This window comes from Coregonus lavaretus (genome assembly GCF_964263955.1).
Source record: "Coregonus lavaretus genome assembly, chromosome: 37".
Classification (NCBI taxonomy): domain Eukaryota; kingdom Metazoa; phylum Chordata; class Actinopteri; order Salmoniformes; family Salmonidae; genus Coregonus; species Coregonus lavaretus.
Genome location: NC_140024.1, coordinates 34,927,710 through 34,950,825, shown reverse-complemented (window position 1 = coordinate 34,950,825; position 23,116 = coordinate 34,927,710). Strand labels below are relative to the sequence as shown.

General features: G+C 45.1%; 1 protein-coding gene across 1 annotated transcript; it reads left to right on the top strand.

Annotated features, from left to right (window-relative positions):
• Positions 1-2,082: 2,082 nt before the first annotated feature.
• LOC311111768 (ubiquitin carboxyl-terminal hydrolase 8-like) lies at positions 2,083-20,682 on the top strand (the record flags this gene model as incomplete). The annotated part of the gene is made up of 15 exons (XM_084154591.1): positions 2,083-2,278; positions 6,134-6,309; positions 7,596-7,740; positions 8,392-8,477; positions 8,748-8,877; positions 9,442-9,481; positions 9,829-10,000; positions 10,189-10,351; positions 11,018-11,159; positions 12,022-12,320; positions 12,734-13,207; positions 18,270-18,344; positions 18,589-18,881; positions 19,556-19,777; positions 20,427-20,682. Exons 2-15 carry the CDS (start codon positions 6,206-6,208, stop codon positions 20,680-20,682), a joined length of 2,601 nt encoding a protein of 866 aa, XP_084010717.1. The 5' UTR covers positions 2,083-2,278; positions 6,134-6,205.
• Positions 20,683-23,116: the final 2,434 nt, after the last annotated feature.

The window sequence follows — 23,116 nt, the reverse complement described above, 5'->3', positions numbered from 1 at the left end:
CTTGGAGTAAAGTCTGTCTAACTAACCATGGCAACGATGACTGTGTCGGTGTGAGGCAGGGTGAGATGGCTGCTGGGCTGTGCAATCAAAGAAACTATTTCTTCTGCTTTGATCTGAACGTGGTCCTGGTGCAGGAGAACAAGACATGGGAGGAGGCTCTGGAGCACTGCAGGGAGAACTACACTGACCTCACCAGCCTGCTGTCTGAGAATGAGCAGCTCCAGGTCCAGAGAATTATGAATTCAAAGGGGGCCCAGACAGACCATGTGTGGACCGGTCTATGCTTTTTCAGTGGCTTCTGGCCGTGGGTGAACGGGGACCCCTGGAGTACCAGGCCTGGACTGGGAGGAGGCTGGCTCAGGCTGCCCCACCCAACACCTCCGCTGTGGGACCCTGGGCAGAGAGGGAGAGCATTGGGGAACCAGGGACTTTGAGGAGAGGAGGAACTTCCTTTGTTACTAGTGATTTGGTAATTCAATGTAATAGTCTTATTAGAATAACATAGGACACAATGTTATGTTTGTCAATTTAAAAAAAGTTCACATGAATTTGTTTAAAAGCCAAAGATGTTGTTACATAAAGAATGATCAGTGGAGAACAGCAGGCACCCGGGTTGTGAAGGAGTGGATGGGATATTTATTAATATACTAGCAGTGATGGAACTTAAAAAGGGATACTTTGGGATTTTGAGGCCCTTTATGTACTTTCCCAGAGTCAGATGAACTTGTGGATACCATATTTATGTGTCTGTGTCCAGTATGAAGGAAAGTTAGAGGTAGTTTCGCGAGCCAATGCTAACTAGCATTAGCACAATGACTGCTAGGAGATAACAATAAACTTCCAGTCATTGCGATAACGTTAAAAATCCTGAACTATCCCTATAAGGATTTTGTGCACTACAAAAGCTGTTATATATTTTTACATTTTAGTAATTTAGCAGACGCTCTTATCCAGAGCGACTTACAGTTAGTGAGTATACATTTTCATACTGGCCCCCCCGTGGGAATCGAACCCACAACCCTGGCATTGCAAACGCCATGCTCTACCAACTGAGCTACACGGGACCTATGTTGCAACAAAAATAAATCTGAGAAGGAATAACCAGATGTTGTTCCTTCTTTTTTGTCAATCTTTCTAGCCTAGCTTACTAGGCTTTTATTAGCCTACTGGATAGGAATGTGCAGATAGACTAATATAGAGAATCCACTACAGACAGCACTTCGACAGCAGGAGAGCTTGCATGCAAACCATAATGCAAACCCGCAACTCTGCAGCGCACCGACTGCGCAGGGTGTAGAGACTTCTCCCTCTTGTTCAACCAAGATCCCAGCCACCATTTTATTTTGTTGGGAGTCACGCACGACTATATTATATATTCCTCAATTTTTTTGTGTTCTGACTTATAAAACGGTGGGATGTCATGTAAAAACTTTATCCGCAATTACCAGTAAATCGGGAGCTTTAGTCTTAAGAGGTATAAATTCTACCGAAAAATCATTATACAAAGACATAGCTAGCGCCTTAGCACTTGTTCGTAGTTTTGAAAATCTGTAAACAGGAAATCACAAGAATGATCTAGCTTCCGGGGGAAGTGGAAGCATTTTTTTTTTTACAACCGAAAGAGATCCAACTTCCACATCCAGTGGGGCAAAATAAAGCACCCTACATCTCTCGTAGAATGGCAGCAGACAGTGTGGGGGGTGTATTTTTACACTAGACCTGCCACCAGAAAGCGCTTATCTATCTCTTAAGAAAACAAGCATAACTCGGATAGAAAGAGTTATGCTTGTTTTTTTATTATAACAAAGTGGCCGAAATGCCGCGTCCACTTACATCAGTGCATTCATAACAACTTAACCATTACGAAACTTCTATTCGATCAAATAAGCCTCACGTAGCAAATGTTTGGTGTTTTCTAGCAGTGTTGTATTTTAATCGTTGATAAAAGCTTGGCCGTTTTGAACAAATACGCCCCCTTGAGTTCTTCCGTGAATCAGGAGTCAGCTGTCTAGGGGTCGTCACTAGTTACCACAGCCACAAAGTCATAAACCCCGCCTGTTTCTAAAATGTATCTTCTTCAAATGTGATTGTAAACCTAACCGTAACCATAACCACACTGCTAACCCTACACCTAACACTAATCTATAATCAAGCCCCAAAAGCACATTTTTGTTTTCATAAACTTTTACGATATAGCCAATTTTGACTTTGTGGCTGTGGTAACTGGCGGAAAACACTGTCTAGAAAAAGCTGAACAAGACAACAGTGCAACGTTATGGTAAGTTGTATTATTTCCTCCTTTCAAACGTATTCACTTGCTATCTCATCATTGCAATAACTGTCGGAGGTTATTCGCCGTTATATTTACGGTTATAATTTCTCTGTCGTTACATAGCTAGCTAAACATCCTTGAGCTGACGGAGCCTGTTTGAATAAACAACTACAGTGAAAGCTAGCATAGCTTAGCTAACAAGCTAGCTATCCTGCTAACAAACTAACTTGACAAACGGGTGGTAGGCTAGCTACTGGACTTCCTGGGTAAACATTTGAGAGAAATAAGCTTTTTGTGTGTATGGAAAGCTACCTGGCTTGTTAATTTACAGTTTTGCGAACGTGCTAGCTAGTAGCAAGTCCAATGTCACATATATTATATTTACAATTTCGTCAAAGATATTATCTGTGGTTTCGTTTTTGAAAGCCTTGCTAAATTCGCAGTTCATGTTTACATCTTGCTCGGATGGATTACCCCAGCGGAACTGCCAAAGATAATCACGAGTACACTGGAAATTGACCAGCAGGGATACGAATCACAATACAGTACTTTGCTTGGCCATTCGCTTACAACTGCTTACTAACAAAAACGTCAAAAACCTATTGGACAAGGTTCTACAATAAACAAAAATATAAACGCAACCATTTTTTTTTTTACTGAGTTACAGTTCATATAAGGAAATCAGTCAATTAAAATAAATTCATTAGGCCCTAATCTATGGATTTCACATGACTGGGAATATAGATATGCATCTGTTGGTGTCAGATACCTTTAAAAACAAAAAAAGGTAGGGGCGTGAATCAGAAAACCAGTCAGTATCTGGTCTGACCACCATTTGCCTCATGCAGCACAACACATCTCCTTTGCATAGATTTGATCAGGCTGTTGATTGTGGCCTGTGGAATGTTGTCCCATTCCTCTTCAATGGCTGTGCGAAGTTGTTGCGTATGGGCGGAAACTGGAACATGCTGTCGTACACATCGATCCAGAGCATCCCAAACATGCTCAATGAGTAACATGTCTGGTGAGTATGCAGGTCATGGAAGAACTGGGACATTTTTAGCTTCCAGGAATTGTGTAGAGATCCTTGCGACATGGGGCCATGCATTATCATTAGGGCTGTCCCCGACATATAAAAAAACTTGGTCGACCGAGAGTCGTCTGTTCTTTCAACCAATCGGTTGGTCTACATTTTACGACGTATTTTTCCATATATAGACACATCCTATGTGTTCTAATCAAATCAACCATATGCACTGAGCTTGTCTGATGCTTTAAGCGCACTGTTTGATGAAATAATTAAGACACACAAATGACTAGAGGGAGTCCGACTGCAATTGATTTGATTGTGCTCAGACTTGCTGTGTTTAAAAAAAAAAGACAGCGAGTGACTGTGTGACTAGCACCCATTGCCTGTCTCTCTCTCTCCATGCTGCATTGACCACTACAGAACTTAAACAGTGTTTATCACGCTGTCCATGTTGCTGAAGCTGCAACATAATGACAGCCATTTCTGACTGAAAAGTTTTGTTACCTCAACCCTTGCTCTCTTTACGTGACACATGTATGCATTGCATGCACGTGATCAATAGGGCCTGACCTATAGCATATCATAATCACATCAATAAATTGGTTATAACAAACTCCGAACACATGTGACATTAAAATTGATGCAGAGGACATGACAAATAAACTGGAAACGGGGTAATGTTTACTGGTTGCTCAGGAGGTAAAGGGGAAGTCAGATGGGTGGAATAAATTTGACTAGTTGTGGAAAATACTGGAGATCAAGAAAAAGAAGGTAAGGAGCGCTGCTGCATATTATGTGGCCAAACAGGTGCTGTTAGATTACAATATTTTTCTGACCGTTTGGAACCATGTAACACAACACTAAATCAATTATAAGCATACCAGAGAGTCTGTTGTAATGTTTTTTGTAAAGCCTTTGTTACAGCAAAGACTAAAAACAGTCTCATTCTCATTGGCCGGGGGGGGGCTTTACTTGGCTCATCGTGCTCTAGCAACTCGTTGTTCATCAGTTGAACGGTGTTACCTTCGACACATTGGTGCGGCTGGCTTCCGGGTTAAGCGGGCAGGTGTTAAGAAGCGTGGTTTGGTGAGTCATGTTTCGGAGGACGCATGACTCGACCTTCGCCCCCCGAGCCCGTTGGGGGAGTTGCAGCGATGAGACAAGATCGAAATTGGGGAGAAAAAGGGGGTAGAAAAACAAACAAAATACAATAAGCAGGATCAGTCTTATTTCTGTAGATATGGAGGATTTATAAATTCTCTGGCAACAGGTCTGGTGGACATTCCTGCAGTCAGCATGCCAATTGCACACTCCCTCAAAACTGCACATTTTAGTGGCCTTTTATTGTCCTCAGCGCAAGGTGCACCTGTGTAATGATCATGCTGTTTAATCAGCTTCTTGATAATCCACACCTGTCAGGTGGATGGATTATCTTGGCAAAGGAGAAATGTTCACCAATAGGGATGTAAACAAATTTGTGCACAACATTTTAGAGAAAAAGCTTTTTGTGTATATGGAACATTTCTGGGATCTTTTATTTCAGCTCATGTAACATGGGACCAACACTTTACATGTTGCATTTATTTGTTTGTTCAGTATAATATGACTAACTAATCCGTTTTGCTCTATGACCCCCACAAGAGTCATGGGACTCATCTGAAGTCGGTACCGCCGATCTGCCAACTTCTGTCTGTAGCGTCCGAAACAGTTTAGGCTACACACACATGACTCCACCATCGAAACGCGTACATGTCGGTTGTTTTGCTCTAGGATGCCCACAAGACGTGTCTGTTGGCAGCCCGGTACCAGTTAAAACGTGAATGGAAGTACTTTAGTGCAAAAAAAAAAGTGGTTAAATGTTTGTAAAGAAAAATACCCAAAAAGTCCAGATCGTACTTATGTCTCTCAGACACAGACACTTCAAAACAACATACTTCCATTTGATGATTTTTCGAATATCTGTTTTGCCATTTATGAATCTGTTATTCAATGTGTTTCTATGGGCTAACAGCAGTAAGGCCAAATTCAATGTTTCATCAAATCATTTTTGGGGTACTTACAGGGGTCCTGAAATTTACATTTACATTTTTTTTACATTTTAGTCATTTAGCAGACGCTCTTATCCAGAGCGACTTACAGAAGCAATTAGGGTTAAGTGCCTTGCTCAAGGGCACATCGACAGATTCTTCACCTAGTCGGCTCGGGGATTAGAACCAGCAACCTTTCGGTAACTGGCACAACGCTCTTAACCACTAAGCTACCTGCCGCCCCGTGAATCAGGAGTCAGCTGTCTAGGGGTCGTCACTAGTTCAAAATCAAATAGCTAAATGATCCTTGGCATGACCATCTTAAAAAAAAAATCCATATGTTAGTTTAGTAGAAACCCAGCCCAGGACCACCAGGTTCATCACAGTTGCAACCAACAGTATTTTTCAGTTACAACGTGTTTCTGGTGGCGTTCGTCCATCATACACAGGTTACACAGGTTCTGAGCATGCTAGATAGGTAATTAGCACAGGTGGTCGCCTCTGTCTTCTGGAAACATGCGCTGTAACATGGAGAAATGGCCGAGTGGGAACCCAAACTCTTTAAAAGTGTGTACTAATTTAACCTTTTTTTGTTTTTTTTAAATATTTTTTTTCCACTGATATGAAAAATATATGTTCCTTAAGTTTCCAAAAGTGTACCACAAGCGATGCATGTTACCGTTCAGACCGAACGTCTGGGCTCTTCATCAATAGGAGCTAAAGGTAGTTGGCGTCTACGACTGGGGTAGGCAAGGGGTTAGTAATAATAATAATAAAAGCTATTTAATTGTTTTGTCTTTCCAGAGATGTGAGGACTGGAATATGTGAACGTTGTACAGTGCTGGTGATCTTTTGATATATAACCCACCATTGAAGATGCCTGCAGTGTCCAGTGGGGTGAAGGGCTTGTACCTCTCTACTAATCTGGGGGACCTCAACAAGAAAGCTGAAGTCAAGCCTGACAAAATCAACACCAGGAGGTAGGCTATTGTTCTGACATGGATGTCATTCAAATGGCAGTTTTGTTTTAAAATAATGACCTGAAAACTGGTGGTCTAAATAAGGGTTTCCCTAACTCGTTCTATTCTGTGTTGCAGCTATGTCCAAGAGTGTATGTAAGATGTTCTATTCTGTGTTGCAGCTATGTCCAAGAGTGTATGTAAGATGTTCTATTCTGTGTTGCAGCTATGTCCAAGAGTGTATGTAAGATGTTCTATTCTGTGTTGCAGCTATGTCCAGAGGGCCTGTGAGATGTTCTATTCTGTGTTGCAGCTATGTCCAAGAGTGTATGTAAGATGTTCTCTTCTGTGTTGCAGCTATGTCCAGAGTGTATGTAAGATGTTCTATTCTGTGTTGCAGCTATGTCCAGAGGGTCTGTAAGATGTTCTATTCTGTGTTGCAGCTATGTCCAGAGGGCCTGTAAGATGTTCTATTCTGTGTTGCAGCTATGTCCAGAGTGCCTGTAAGATGTTCTATTCTGTGTTGCAGCTATGTCCAAGAGTGTATGTAAGATGTTCTATTCTGTGTTGCAGCTATGTCCAGAGGGCCTGTAAGATGTTCTATTCTGTGTTGCAGCTATGTCCAGAGGGCCTGTAAGATGTTCTATTCTGTGTTGCAGCTATGTCCAAGAGTGTATGTAAGATGTTCTATTCTGTGTTGCAGCTATGTCCAGAGGGCCTGTAAGATGTTATATTCTGTGTTGCAGCTATGTCCATAGTGCCTGTAAGATGTTCTATTCTGTGTTGCAGCTATGTCCAGAGTGTATGTAAGATGTTCTATTCTGTGTTGCAGCTATGTCCAGAGTGTATGTGAGATGTTCTATTCTGTGTTGCAGCTATGTCCAGAGGGCCTGTGAGATGTTCTATTCTGTGTTGCAGCTATGTCCAGAGGGCCTGTAAGATGTTCTATTCTGTGTTGCAGCTATGTCCAGAGGGCCTGTAAAATGTTCTATTCTGTGTTGCAGCTATGTCCAGAGGGCCTGTAAGATGTTATATTCTGTGTTGCAGCTATGTCCAGAGTGCCTGTAAGATGTTCTATTCTGTGTTGCAGCTATGTCCAGAGGGCCTGTGAGATGTTCTATTCTGTGTTGCAGCTATGTCCAAGAGTGTATGTAAGATGTTCTATTCTGTGTTGCAGCTATGTCCAGAGGGCCTGTAAGATGTTATATTCTGTGTTGCAGCTATGTCCAGAGGGCCTGTAAGATGTTCTATTCTGTGTTGCAGCTATGTACAAGAGTGTATGTAAGATGTTCTATTCTGTGTTGCAGCTATGTCCAGAGTGCCTGTAAGATTTTCAAGGCTGCGGAGGAGTGTCGTCTGGATGGAGACGAGGAGAAGTCCTACGTCCTCTACATGAAATACCTGACAGTCTATGATCTCATCAAGAAGAGGCCCGACTTCAAGCAGCAACAGGTACCAACCATGGCCCATTAGCGCACACCGTACCAAGATGTAGCTAAACCAATACAAGCCTTTCTTATTAGACACCTTCAGGTTAGACCCTCCCTGTTCTTCCATTTTGTGCCTAGTGAACACCACCCATGTTTTGCTACTCAGACCACCGAGAGGTTTCAAGCCATACAATGTATTTTAAAGGAGACTGGGAGCTCCGATCTCCCCACGTATTTAATGATTTTTCAGACAGTAGGAATGTAATGGGGGACACAGCAGGTGGAGGGGAGAACAGGGAGTAGTGGGTGAGGAGGGATTCGACCCTGTGCCGACATGGGCTATGTGTGATTGGAGACTGCAGAACTAGTTATGCGCAACACTCCCACACGGGACTGTTATGATACTGCCCATAGTGAGGGTTCAAACCATACAAAGAATAAACTTACTGCACTGACTATTGATTTTCCGACGGGTGATAGAATTGTACTCTCTTAGTTGAGGTGGATGTTGCAAGTGACACGTTAACGATCAATAAGTAAATGTACTTGATTTCACTGACTTGTGAAATTTCATTCTGTTTGGCAATGACACGATGTATTGATTTAAGCTAGCTGCTTCTGTTGTTCTTGAGAATGCTGCCATCCAAAGCACCTTTTCTCTCTGTTGTCCAAGGAGTTTTTCCTGTCCATGCTGGGGCCCACCAGCTTTAAAAAAGCCATAGAAGAAGCCGAGAAGCTCTCTGAAAGCCTTAAGCTCAGGTTGGTGCCCTGCCCTCTGTGTTGATGTCATTCATTCACAGACATTACATTCACTTTGTGCACTTTGTAACTGAATGTCACCTAAATCAACTGGTATTCCGATGGCATAGGTTTTTAGCTGAACTTCAATACCCCGTGAATGGTTGAAGAAGACCATTGACTTTTGCCGAAGACGGATATACGTTGATTTTGAAGCTATAGAATCTCTCCGTCAAGCCTAATGTTTCTACGGGTCACGGTTTCTGTTTTCCTGTGTGTGTGTGTGTTAAGGTACGAGGAAGTCGAGGTTCGCAAAAAACTTGAGGAGAAAGAGAGACAAGAGGAGAGGAAAAGGAGGGAGGACAGGACGGAGAAAGGAGGAGGGCGGGCGTCTCCAAAAGGAGGGAAAGAGAACAAGAAGGTAGGTGCCTGAATGATGAATGATGACGAGGACAGAAAAGCTTCTCACCCAAGGCTGAGAGGCCGATACAGAAGCAAGTGGTACTGGGAAACACCGTGTCCTGGTTGATCTTTTCTGTTAATTCATGATCTCAGAATTCCCACGTACCTGAAGTGAGTATGTTCACACGTGTGTGTGTGTGTGTGTGTGTGTGTGTGTGTGTGTGTGTGTGTGTGAGTGCTTTTCCTGTGCGGATGACACAGATGAAAGTGGATCAATTTATTCCTTTTAAAAACAATGTTTGGATCCAAAGGTTAATGTTTATTACACTGTAATAAATAGATTGTAATCAGCTTGAATTAACTCCAGTAATGTGCTCAGCTGTTGAATATAAATACATTTTAGATGTCACAACTGAAAGACGCCTTAACAGATCACAGTTTAGTGAAAGCCTGGTGAAGCATGTTTCTGTTCTGTGTGTTATTGAGGTGAACGTTTACACCACCCCTGCCAGCACCAGTTATTGTGGTTGAGAGATGGTATTTTAAGACGCTGTGATCTCAGTTGTAATGTTCTGTGTCCCAGGTGAAGGAGCAGAAGGAGTTGAAAAATGGACCTTCAAAAGGTAAAGATGGTGACCAGTAAACGGACTAAAAAACTAGGCTTTTTAAAAAGTTGTTTTTGCGCTGTGAGAATTTGAGGTAATCTGAAGTTTTGACATGCGTATAAGTTGTTTTACACAGCAGATTGGTGCTGATGTTTATTGATTTCTCCATATTTCTCCCTCTCTCCCTACCGCCGTACCTCTCTCCCTACCACCGTACTGTCCTCCCTCCCTCCCTCCATGTCTCCATCTCTCCATCCCTCTCTCTCCCTACCTCTCTCCCTCCTTCCCTCTCTCCCTACCTCCCTCCCTCTCCCTACCACCGTACCGTCCTCCCTCTCTCCCTACCTCGCTCCCTCCCTCCCTAGCTGCAGTGCCAGCAGGAGGGATCACAGCAGAGGGGTTGTTCAAGATGATGAAGGACCAGGCCATTACGGTCATTGTGATGGACGCTCGCTGCCTCCAAGACTTCCAGGACTCACAGATCCAGGTCCCCACACAGACTGTCATCAGTGTCCCAGAGGAGGCTATCAACCCTGGGTACGGAGGGAGCGATGGATGGATGGAGGGAGTTGGGGGGAGGGTTGTTACATGTATGGTTGATCCAGGTCTCCACTCTGACCTTGTATATCGGGCTACAAGCTGTCTTCTCTGGGGCCATTCAGCCAGCGGGCTGTGTGTTGTGAACCCCTGCTAAAGGCTAACATGTTGTTACTCTGTTCCCACAGCATCACAGTGAACCAGATAGAGGCCAATCTACCTGATGCATCCAGAGAGACGTGGAAGAGACGGGGGTTTGTAGATTACATCATCCTGCTGGACTGGTTCAGCTCTGTCACTGACCTCAAACTGGGAACCACCTTACAAAGCCTCAAAGATGCTCTCTACAAGGTAAATACCATAGGAATGTGTGTTCCCTGCGATGTTTCCTCAGTCGGTGTGTTTTCCATTGAGGTAATGTGTGTTTCCTCAGTCGGTGTGTTTTCCATTGAGGTAATGTGTGTTTCCTCAGTCGGTGTGTTTTCCATTGAGGTAATGTGTGTTTCCTCAGTCGGTGTGTTTTCCATTGAGGTAATGTGTGTTTCCTCAGTCGGTGTGTTTTCCATTGAGGTAATGTGTGTTTCCTCAGTCGGTGTGTTTTCCATTGAGGTAATGTGTGTTTCCTCAGTCGGTGTGTTTTCCATTGAGGTAATGTGTGTTTCCTCAGTCGGTGTGTTTTCCATTGAGGTAATGTGTGTTTCCTCAGTCAGTGTGTTTTCCATTGAGGTAATGTGTGTTTCCTCAGTCGGTGTGTTTTCCATTGAGGTAATGTGTGTTTCCTCAGTCGGTGTGTTTTCCATTGAGGTAATGTGTGTTTCCTCAGTCGGTGTGTTTTCCATTGAGGTAATGTGTGTTTCCTCAGTCGGTGTGTTTTCCATTGAGGTAATGTGTGTTTCCTCAGTCAGTGTGTTTTCCATTGAGGTAATGTGTGTTTCCTCAGTCAGTGTGTTTTCCATTGAGGTAATGTGTGTTTCCTCAGTCAGTGTGTTTTCCATTGAGGTACTGTGTGCTCCACAGTGGGACAGTGCCACTATCCTGCGTAGTGAGCCCATGGTCCTGGAGGGAGGCTATGAGAGCTGGCTCCTCTTCTACCCGATGTACACATCCAACGCCAAAGTCAGACCGCCCCGAACACACAACTACAACACCCTCCCACAGTGTAAGTACCCCTTAACCCTAACCTTAACCCTCACCCTAACCTTAACCCTCACCCTAACCCCCCGAACACACAACTACAACACCCTCCCACAGTGTAAGTACCCCTTAACCCTAACCTTACCCTCACCTTAACCCTCACCCTAACCCCCCGAACACACAACTACAACACCCTCCCACAGAGTGAGTACCCCTTAACCCTAACCTTACCCTAACCTTAACCCTCACCCTAACCCCCCGAACACACAACTACAACACCCTCCCACAGAGTGAGTACCCCTTAACCCTAACCTTACCCTAACCTTAACCCTCATCCTAACCTTAACCCTCACCCTAACCCCCTGAACACACAACTACAACCCCCTCCCACAGAGTACCACAGTCACACATTTCTGTCTGTACCCCAAACACATCACAGTGCCCAAAACACATGATTTTATTTCATTTCTGAACTATTCACCGTTCAAGCAGGCAGAAATACAGCTGGTATGACGCTGCCTGCTTGAACGGTGAATAGCTCAGATACACATGAAAACATGACCCCAGCAATCGATAGAACATCGCTCAGAGATGCACAAATAGGATATAACATTCAAAATGAGTGGATCTTTCCTTGAAGTTGATATGCTACTTCAGCATGGTGCAGTGGGGGTTTGATGGAATTGATCCCACAGTGTGTGGGTTAGCTCAGCTCCGTGTTAGCGTGGTGTTTAACTTTGAGATCTCATTTTTCTCCTTGTGTAAATGAACCCAGGGTAGGTTTGTAGTCCTCCTTTGGACTCGGTTTGAGAGCTAAACCGTAACCTCAGTAGTAGTTAATGTAATAGTTATTGTAACATTACCAGTTCATGTTTTCTGTTGAGCAGTGAACTTCAGCTACCCGTCACTGGAGGAGCCCAAACCTCCATCCCCCCCTCCCCCCGAGCCGGACCCTGAACCCCAGGTTCCCCCTGCCTCCCTGGGTAGCGTACAGGTGAACGGTGCCCCCCCGGAGGACCTGGCCCACTCCCACCCTGAGACCCCCTCCACAGGGATGGAGGCTGACGCCACAGACTCACCCCGCACAGGGCCCACTCAGCCTGGAGTGGGCCACAGCAAGAAGGGCCCTGGATCAGGACCAGGCACAACCAGCCAGCCTGGAGGGACAGCCAAGCACATCCCACAGGTAACTGCATGAGGTCATGTATTTGTTTGTTTTATCATGTACCTCTGTTGTTGTTGTTGTTGTTTTTATCGCACTGCTTTGCTTTATCTTGGCCAGGTCGCAGTTGTAAATGAGAACTTGTTCTCAACTGGCTTACCTGGTTAAATAAAGGTTAAATAAAAAAAAAAATAATAAAAAAAAAATATTTATCTTTAAATATATTAAAGGGATAGTTGACCTAAATTACAAACTGACATTGGTTTCCTTCCCCTGTCAACAGTCTATGGACAAGGTAGGACTGCAATCCACAATTAGGTTTTTCCTAGTTGTCATAGTGAAGAAAGACTGTTACTGTCACCACTTCCATTTATTGTTCTTCAAATGTTGAATTAAACCCTTAATCCTCCCCGTCCTCGTCTTCCTCTCTCCCCCAGATCGACCGCACCAAGAAGCCATCAGTCAGGGTCTCAGACGGGTCTAAACCCCCCCTGGATGCCCTCCCAAGGGACCTGCCCCCCTCCTCCCAGAATGGCCTGTTTGTACCCCAACCCAACCGCTCGGTCAAACCGGCCTTTGACCCTTCGGTCCCGCTGACGGATGAGGAACGCAGTCAGATCCACACGGAGACGGCTGCTCTGATGGAGAAGGCCCGGCGAGAGCAGGAACAACGCAAACAGGAACGCCGCACCGAGGAGGAGTGGAGAGAGAGGGAACGGCGGGAAAACCAGGAGAAAGAAGAGCAGGAGAGGCCTGAGAAGGAAAATGAGGAGGAGAAGAGGAGGAAGGAGAAGGAGAAGGAGAACGGGGTTGGGGAGGAGCGAGAGAAGAAGGGGGAGAGGGAGGATACGCCGACAAAGAGTGCTTCCCTGGACTCGCCAGCTCCCAACCATATCGTCACTGAGATTAAGGTCAGTGTCTCTGTCTGACTCTCTGTCTGCCTCTCTGTCTGCCTCTCTGTCTGCCTCTCTGTCTGCCTCTCTGTCTGCCTCTCTGTCTGGCTCTCTGTCTGCCTCTCTGTCTGCCTCTCTGTCTGCCTCTCTGTCTGCCTCTCTGTCTGCCTCTCTGTCTGCCTCTCTGTCTGCCTCTCTGTCTGCCTCTCTGTCTGTGGCTGCGTTCCGATTCTCTAACCTTCTCATAGAAGTCGTTCACTCCCCCTCATAGCATTTCAAAGCATTGGATTGGTGCAAGCATGGGAGGAGGGAGTTTCCACCATATCCCACACACCAGTCCATTCCTTTTAAAGCCATGAGAGGGAGTGAACACTATGGGAGAATGGGAATCTAGTCTGTCTGTCTGTGGTAGTGTCACCTTTATTAATACAGGTAAGTCAATTAAGAACAGATTCTTATTTACAATGACGACCTTTCAAACAAATCAATAAACATAAATTACACTATACACATCAATTACACTATACACATCTATATACACATAAATTACACTATACACATCATATACACTATACACATCTATATACACATCAATTACACTATACACATCAATTACACTATACACAACTATATTCACATCAATTACACTATACAGTGCATTCGGAAAGTATTCAGACCCCTTGACCTTTTCCCATTTTGTTACGTTGAAGCCTTATTCTAAAATGGATTAAATAAAAAAAGTCCTCATCAATCTACACACAATACCACATAATGACAAACCGAAAACAGGTTTTTAGAAATACCTTATTTATAGAAGTATTCAGACCCTTTGCTATGAGACTCGAAATTGAGCTCAGGTGCATCCTGTTTCCATTGATCATCCTTGAGATGTTTCTACAACTTGATTGGAGTCCACCTGTGGTAAATTCAATTGATTGGACATGATTTGGAAAGGCACATACATGTCTATATAAGGTCCCACAGTTGACAGTGCATGTCAGAGCAAAAACCACGCCATGAGGTCGAAAGGAATTGTCCGTAGAGCTCCGAGACAGGATTGTGTCGAGGCACAGATCTGGGGAAGGGTACCAAAAAAAATTCTGCAGCATTGAAGGTCCCCAAGAACATAGTGGCCTCCGTCATTCTTAAATGGAAGAAGTTTGGAACCACCAAGACTCTTCGTAGAGCTGGCCGCCCAGCCAAACTGAGCAATCGGTGGAGGGCCTTGGTCAGGGAGGTGACCAAGAACCCGATGGCCACTCTGACAGAGCTCCAGAGTTCCTCTGTGGGGATGGGAGAACCTTCCAGAAGGACAACCATCTCTGCAGCACTCCACCAATCAGGCCTTTATGGTGGAGTGGCCAGATGGAAACAACTCCTCAGTAAAAGGCACATGACAACCCGCTTGGAGTTTGCCAAAAGGCACCTAAAGGACTCTCAGACCATGAGAAACAAGATTCTCTGGTCTGATGAAACCAAGATTGAACTCTTTGGAAACCTGGCACCATCCTTACGGTGAAGCATGGTGGTGGCAGCATCATGCTGTGGGGATATTTATCAGGGGCAGGGATTGGGAGACTAGTCAGAATCGAGGGAAAGATGGACGGAGCAAAGTACAGAGAGATCCTTGAAGAAAACCTGCCCCAGAGCGCTCAGGACCTCAGACTGGGGTGGAGGTTCACCTTCCAACAGGACAACGACCCTAAGCACACAGCCAAGACAACACAGGAGTGGCTTCGGGACAAGTCTCTGAATGTCTTTGAGTGGCCCAGCCAGAGCCCGGACTTGAACCCGATTGAACATCTCTGAAAATAGCTGTGCAGCAACTCTCCCCATCCAACCTGACAGAGCTTGAGAGAATCTGCAGAGAAGAATGGGAGAAACTCCCCAAATACAGGTGTGCCAAGCTTGTAGCGTCATACCCAAGAAATTTGCAAAAATGTCAAAAACCAGTTTTTGCTTTGTCGTTATGGGGCATTGTGTGTAGATTGATGAGGGGAAAAAAACAATTGAATCCATTTTAGAATAAGGCTGTAAAGTAACAAAATGGAAAAAGTCAAGGGGTCTGAATACTTTACGAATGCACTGTACATAAAAGCAAACACGAAAAGCAAAACCCAATCGTTTGAGAACACCACATTCTTCAGTAAAAGGCCCTCTAACATCTGCCTGAATTGCCCTAGAGGCACCAACTCCACCAACTTTAAGGACTTTTGGAGATCAAATTTTATTTGCCACATTCGCCGGATACAACAGGTGTAGACCTTACAGTGAAATGCTTACTTACAAGCCCTTAACCAACAATGCGGTTTTTAAGAAAAGAAAAACAAAGTGTTAAGTAAAAAATAAAAAATAGCAAATAATTAAAGAGCAGCAGTAAAATAAAGTAATAGTAGGGAGGCTATATACAGGGGGGTACCGGTACAGAGTCAATGTGCTGGGGCACCGGTTAGTCGAGGTAATTGAGGTAATATGTACATGTGGGTAGAGTTAAAGTGACTATGCATAAATAATAAACAGAATAGCAGCAGTGTAAAAGAGGGGGGGGGGGGGGGGTTGGGGCAGTGCAAATAGTCCGGGTAGCAATGATTAGCTGTTCAGGAGTCTTATGGCTTGGGGGTAGAAGCTGTTGAGAAGTCTTTTGGACCTAGACTTGGCGCTCCGGTACCGCTTGCCGTGCGGTAGCAGAGAGAGCAGTCTATGACTAGGGTGGCTGGAGTGTTTGACAATTTTTAGGGCCTTCCTCTGACACCGCCTGGTATAGAGGTCCTGGATGGCAGGAAGCTTGACCCAAGTGATGTACACTGTGGCAGTGTGTGTGTCTGTCTGTCTGTCTGGCAGTCTGTCTGTGGCAGTCTGTCTGGCATTCTGTCTGTCTGGCAGTCTGTCTGTGGCAGTGTGTCTGTCTGTCTGTGGCAGTGTGTCTTTCTGTCTGTCTGTCTGTCTGTCTGTCTGTGGCAGTGTGTCTGTGTTTCTGTGATGCTAAAAAAACGCTAAGCATCTAACCATTTCTCCCAGTCACTACTGTACCTTTTCTCCCAGTCACTACTGTACCTTTTCTCCCAGTCACTACTGTACCTTTCCAGCCCAACACCAATAAGCCCATATCCAACCCATCTCTTAATATAAACCCCATCCATCCATCCAGAAGTTAATACTATCCATTAGCCATCCACCTCACCCGTCTGATAATATCCAGAAGTTAATACTATCCATTAGCCATCCACCTCACCCGTCTGATAATATCCAGAAGTTAATACTATCCAATAGCCATCCATCTCACCCGTCTGATAATATCCAGAAGTTAATACTATCCATTAGCCATCCACCTCACCCGTCTGATAATATCCAGAAGTTAATACTATCCAATAGCCATCCATCTCACCCGTCTGATAATATCCAGAAGTTAATACTATCCAATAGCCATCCATCTCACCCGTCTGATAATATCCAGAAGTTAATACTATCCAATAGCCATCCATCTCACCCGTCTGATAATATCCAGAAGTGAATACTATCCAATAGCCATCCACCTCACCCGTCTGATAATATCCAGAAGTTAATACTATCCAATAGCCATCCATCTCACCCGTCTGATAATATCCAGAAGTGAATACTATCCAATAGCCATCCATCTCACCCGTCTGATAATATCCAGAAGTTAATACTATCCATTAGCCATCCATCTCACCCGTCTGATAACAACCAGAAGTTAATACTATCCATTAGCCACCAGTTAATAAGTCGTCTGTCCCCAATGACCAGCGGACATTTGATAAGCCCATCCCATGTGCAACCCATATCCTACTACATTGGCTCTCAAAACTCTCCTCTGCGACCCCCAGCCGGTCCAAACCTCTCCTCTGCGACCCCCAGCCGTTCCAAACCTCTCCTTGGGGACCCCCAGCCGTTCCAAACCTCTCCTCTGCGACCCCCAGCCGTTCCAAACCTCTCCTTGGGGACCCCCAGCCGTTCCAAACCTCTCCTCTGCGACCCCCAGCCGTTCCAAACCTCTCCTCTGCGACCCCCAGCCGTTCCAAACCTCTCCTCGGGGACCCCCAGCCGGTCCAAACCTCTCCTCAGGGACCCCCAGACATTCCATGGATTTGATCTATTCCAGAGCCAGCACACCTGATTCAACTGGTCAACTAATCATCAAGCCCTTGACTAGGTGAATCAATCATCAAGCCCTTGACTAGGTGAATCAATCATCAAGCCCTTGACTAGGTGAATCAATCATCAAGCCCTTGACTAGGTGAATCAATCATCAAGCCCTTGACTAGGTGAATCAATCATCAAGCCCTTGACTAGGTGAATCAATCATCAAGCCCTTGACTAGGTGAATCAATCATCAAGCCCTTGACTAGGTGAATCAATCATCAAGCCCTTGACTAGGTGAATCAGCTGAGATAGTTCAGGGCTACAATACACTTGTGAAACGTCTGGGGGTTCCTGAGGAGAGGTTGGAGAACGACTGTCCTAATATACAGCCAATTCAATCTCACCGATACCCATATAGCTTAATCTGCGTAGTCAAATGATGTGAGCTGTGTTGTGTCCCTCCCTCCCTCCCAACCCCCAGGCCCCCTCCCCCATGAAGCTTAGTAGTGCTGGAAAGAGGAGGAGCTATCAGACTGGGATATTAAACCACAGAACAGCTGATGACTATGACATACCCAAGGTATATAATCAACACTCAAAACAACCCAACGTGTTGCTCATCATGGCATGATGTTGTTTTTATAAAAAGCTTCAGTGGTATTTTTATTTCCGCATCCAGAGTGCATGTTCACGACCGCTTGGAAATTGTGGGACACAAAACGGCACTTGGGACGTTTTGACCCCGAGTTTGCAAGTTCATTTTTTTGTTCTTCTACCATTGCCTGCCCAGAACATTCTAGTGAAGCAACAGAAGAACCCTGCATTGAAATACTACTGCTAGCTACCCCCCCCCTTTGACTGGGCAGAATTCTCCTTACATTGGCTGTACGCTGTTTGTGTAACGTGTATGTAATATGTGTGTGTGTGTGTGTGTGTGTAACGTGTATGTGTTGTGTGTAATGTGTCTGTTGTCCCACAGCGTGAGCTCCTGACCAGAGCCAGGAGTGAGGAGATGGGTAGACGTGTACCAGGCCTGCCTGTCGGCTGGATGAAGGTAAACAAACGAACACTAAACTGACACATCAAACTATTTAACCCATCGTTTCTTGATGTTCAAAGAGAACTGCTAAGTAGCCAGCAAGGGGAAAGCATTGAAGTGGACATATTCTATCAGCGTAAATGGATAACTACATTGCACGCAAATACAATGGAGAGTGTTTTCACACACAACCATCATTGTGAGGAAAAAGAAAATTGGAGAAAGGAAAAAAACCTCCCCTCTATCCTCTTTCCACCAGTTCTTAGACACGGTAACCGGTACCTACCGTTACTACCATTCCCCAACCAACCGGGTGCACCTCTACCCCCCTGAGGTCAGCGTGCCCCAGACGCCCCCCTCCACCCCACCTACGGCCAAACACAAGCAGCCCCGCCCCGCTGAGCCAGACAAGACCATGGACCGCGACCAGGAGCAGTCCAAACTGAAACGCTCCTACTCCTCTCCAGACATCACCCAGGACCTGAGGGAGGAGGGGCTAAAGAAGGTTACCGCCCCCATAACTGCTGCCCCAACCTTTAACAGGGAGACCAAGTAGGTGACATCATCATCACATGGATGGGCCTCGTCAATATATAGGTTTCACTCACTCAGATTAAGCCTAGTCCTGGACTAAGAAGCTATTTTTCACTAATCTCCACTAAGAATGTTTTTAAATCCTGGGGTGTATTCATTAGTTGGATTCCGTTGCAAAATGTTTTGTCTGTTGCGAAACGTTTCGCAACGGAAACCGTTTACCGTTTACTCTAGGAACCAAACGAAAGCCAACAGAGAAAACGGAACGAAACGGGGGAGGGACCTAGCTGAATTTGTCCAATAGTAACAGTTTCCGTAGCAAAATGTTTTGCAACGAAATCCGACTAATCAATACACCCCCTGGACTATCAATACACCCCTGGACTATCAATACACCCCTGGACTACACTTCATCTGAGTCTGGGGAAACGTGACTTTAGGATTTACACTCAGATAAAATCAACCCTTGGACTAAATTGCATTTAAATGTATCTAGATAATTTGGATTCATGGATATGATTAAAAAAATACTATTGGATTATGACAGAACTTGATTTAACATGTTTGAAACACGTAAGTATTTAATTCACATTTCCAGATGAAAGTTGATTAAATCCCATTAGCTATCTGCTTTACAATACAGTGTATTTGACTGTACTGTTTCTAACTTCTCACTGCCATACCTCTCCCAGACCCCCCACTGCTAACGTCTATGCCAAGGTGGAGATTGCCCGTCCGTCTGCGGCTAAGATCCGTAACCTGAACCCTGTGTTCGGCGGTCTGGGCGCGTCGCTCACCGGCCTGCGTAACCTAGGCAACACCTGCTACATGAACTCCATCCTGCAGTGTCTCTGCAACACCCCGGCCATGGTCGACTACTTCAACAAGAACTACTATCAGGAGGATATCAACAGGTCAGTCATGTAGTGGTAATGATAATGTAGTAATGATAATGTAGTAACACCCCGGCCATGGAAGGACTACTTCAACAAGAACTACTATCAGGAGGATATCAACAGGTCAGTCATGTAGTGGTAATGATAATGTAGTGATTATAATGTAGTAACACCCCGGCCATGGTCGACCGCTTCAACAATAACTACTATCAGGGGGATATCAACAGATCAGTCATGTAGTGGTAATGATAATGTAGTAATGATAATGTAGTGATTATAATGTAACAACCCGGCCATGGCTGACTACTTCAACAAGAACTACTATCAGGAGGATATCAACAGATCAGTCAGATGATAATGTAGTTCTATTGATAATGTATTAATACCACTTCAACAAAAATGACTACCAAGATAAGATAAGTCCTCTGTAGCTCAATTGGTAGAGCATGGCGCTTGTAACGCCAGGGTAGTGGGTTCGATCCCCGGGACCACCCATACGTAAAAATGTATGCACACATGACTGTAAGTCGCTTTGGATAAAAGCGTCTGCTTAAACATTTTTTATATTTAAAAAGATCTCTCTCTCTGCCACCCTCTCTCTCTGCCACCCTCTCTCTCTCTCTCTCTCTCTCTCTCTCTCTCTCTGCCACCCTCTCCCCCCCGACAGGGCTAATATCCTGGGTCATAGGGGCGAGGTAGCGGAGGAGTTTGGTGTGATCATGAAGGCTCTGTGGTCGGGCCTGTATAAGTTTATCAGCCCCCGCGACTTTAAGATCACCATAGGGAAGATCAATGAATCGTTCTCTGGCTTTGAACAGCAGGACTCCCAGGAGCTACTACTCTTCCTTATGGACGGACTGCACGAGGACCTCAACAAGGTAGGGAGACTGGAGAGCGAGCAGGAGAAAAAGGAAGGACATTGATTGAAAGAAAGAAAATAGTTTTGAAGATTACCTAGTGCCTCCAAAAGTTACGTAATGGTGTAGAATTCTGGAATGGAACAATGAGAACTCCCTCCTGCAAGAGTTGTTAGTCAAATATGCCTAGTTAAAGCTCAGCTGGGGTTGACTACAGTAGTAATTGTACTGCAAAGTGCTCCTCTGTAGCTCAGTTGGGAGAGCATGGCGCTTGCAACGCCAGGATCATAGGTGCGATTCCCGGGACCACCCATACGTACAATTTAATGCACGGATGACTGTAAGTCGCTTTGGATAAAAACGTATGCCAAATGGCATATATAATATTATTAAAGTTAACTTGTAATTTATGGAGATGTCAGTGCAGTTTCTGATCAGTTGGAAATAGAGAAGCACATTCTATCTTTGGATATAAAACACTTTTTGAGCACAGCACTGGTTTAGCTTTAAAATGGTTAAAGGTGAAGGGACTTGTATTGAGGCTAGTTGTATTGATGTTCATTCACTTGACTACATTCTATTATCAATTACTAATCTCTCTGTTTTTGGGTTTCATTTTGATGGCAAAATTAGAGAGTAAGTACGTTTGTTGTGTCTCGTCTGTCCTGAAGCTGTGTGTGTTGCCTCGTATGTCGGGGGAGGGAGGGTGTCGGTTTTGTGTTTGCATCTGTCCAGTTTGATGCTGTGTCAGTCAGAACCCTTTTGCATGTGAACCAGAACATGCTTCATCACCTGTCCTGTTCTGACCCTGTCCTGTACCATCTTCATGGTCTACAGGAGTTAATGTGCTAGAGACAGAAGGACTGGTCCTGTACCGTCTTCATGGTCTACAGGAGTTAATGTTCTAGAGACAGAAGGACCTGTCCTGTCCCTGTCCTGTACCGTCTTCATGGTCTACAGGAGTTAATGTGCTAGAGACAGAAGGACCTGTCCTGTCCTGTACCGTCTTCATGGTCTATAGGAGTTAATGTGCTAGAGACAGAAGGACCTGTCCCTGTCCTGTACCGTCTTCACGGTCTACAGGAGTTAATGTTCTAGAGACAGAAGGACCTGTCCTGTCCCTGTCCTGTACCGTCTTCATGGTCTACAGGAGTTAATGTGCTAGAGACAGAAGGACCTGTCCTGTCCTGTACCGTCTTCATGGTCTATAGGAGTTAATGTGCTAGAGACAGAAGGACCTGTCCCTGTCCTGTACCGTCTTCACGGTCTACAGGAGTTAATGTTCTAGAGACAGAAGGACCTGTCCTGTCCCTGTCCTGTACCGTCTTCATGGTCTACAGGAGTTAATGTTCTAGAGACAGAAGGACCTGTCCTGGTCCTGTACCGTCTTCATGGTCTACAGGAGTTAATGTGCTAGAGACAGAAGGACCTGTCCTGTCCCTGTCCTGTACCGTCTTCATGGTCTACAGGAGTTAATGTGCTAGAGACAGAAGGACCTGTCCTGTCCTGGTCCTGTACCGTCTTCATGGTCTACAGGAGTTAATGTTCTAGAGATGGAGGAGAGAAAGATGGATAGAGGGATAAGTGTGGGTAGTGAGAAAATGAGAGCGAAGAAGAGATGGTGTGAGAGAGTGAGAAATAGAGAGAGAGAAGAGGAGCTGGAGTGAGAAACGGAGAGTGAAGAGGAGATGGAGTGAGAAGAGGAGATGGAGTGAGAAATAGAGAGAGAAGAGGAGATGGAGTGAGAAATGGAGAGAGAAGAGGAGATGAGTGAGAAATGGAGAGAGAAGAGGAGATGGAGTGAGAAATGGAGAGAGAAGAGGAGATGGAGTGAGAAATGGAGAGAGAAGAGGAGATGGAGTGAGAAATGGAGAGAGAAGAGGAGATGGAGTGAGAAGAGGAGATGGAGTGAGAGAGAAGAGGAGATTTAGTGAGAGAGTGAGAGAAGAGTAAGGGGGAGGATACAGGTTTTCTTTACTGGTGTCTGTGGCCCAGTCCCATTTCACCCCTAGCACCTACCCCCCCCCCCCCCCCCCCCCCCCCCCCCCTTTCATACTCCAGAAGGGGAATGGTTTAGGGACTGAATTGGAACAGGGCCCTTTGTAGTGTGCTCATCTCATGACATCATATCCTGCCGTGTGACCTGTGGATATGTCTGTGACATCATCAGCCTTGCCCAGCCCCAGACCACCCTGTCTGCGTCCCAAATGGTCCCCTATGGGGGCTCTGGAGAAAAGTAGTGCACTATAGCAGGAATAGGGTGCTATTTAGGACACTCACTCCGTCTGTCTCCACATCAACACTAATTAATGTAATATTAATTAGTTAATTAACTCATGTGCCTGTTGAACCTCTCCCCACCATACCGTACCGGACATGAGTGAAGCTGATAGTCTAGACTTTGTCTCTCTCTCTGTCTCTCTCTCTGTCTCTCTCTCTGTCTCGCTCTCTGTCTCGCTCTCTCTCTGTCTTTCTCTGTCTCTCTCTGTCTCTCTGTCTC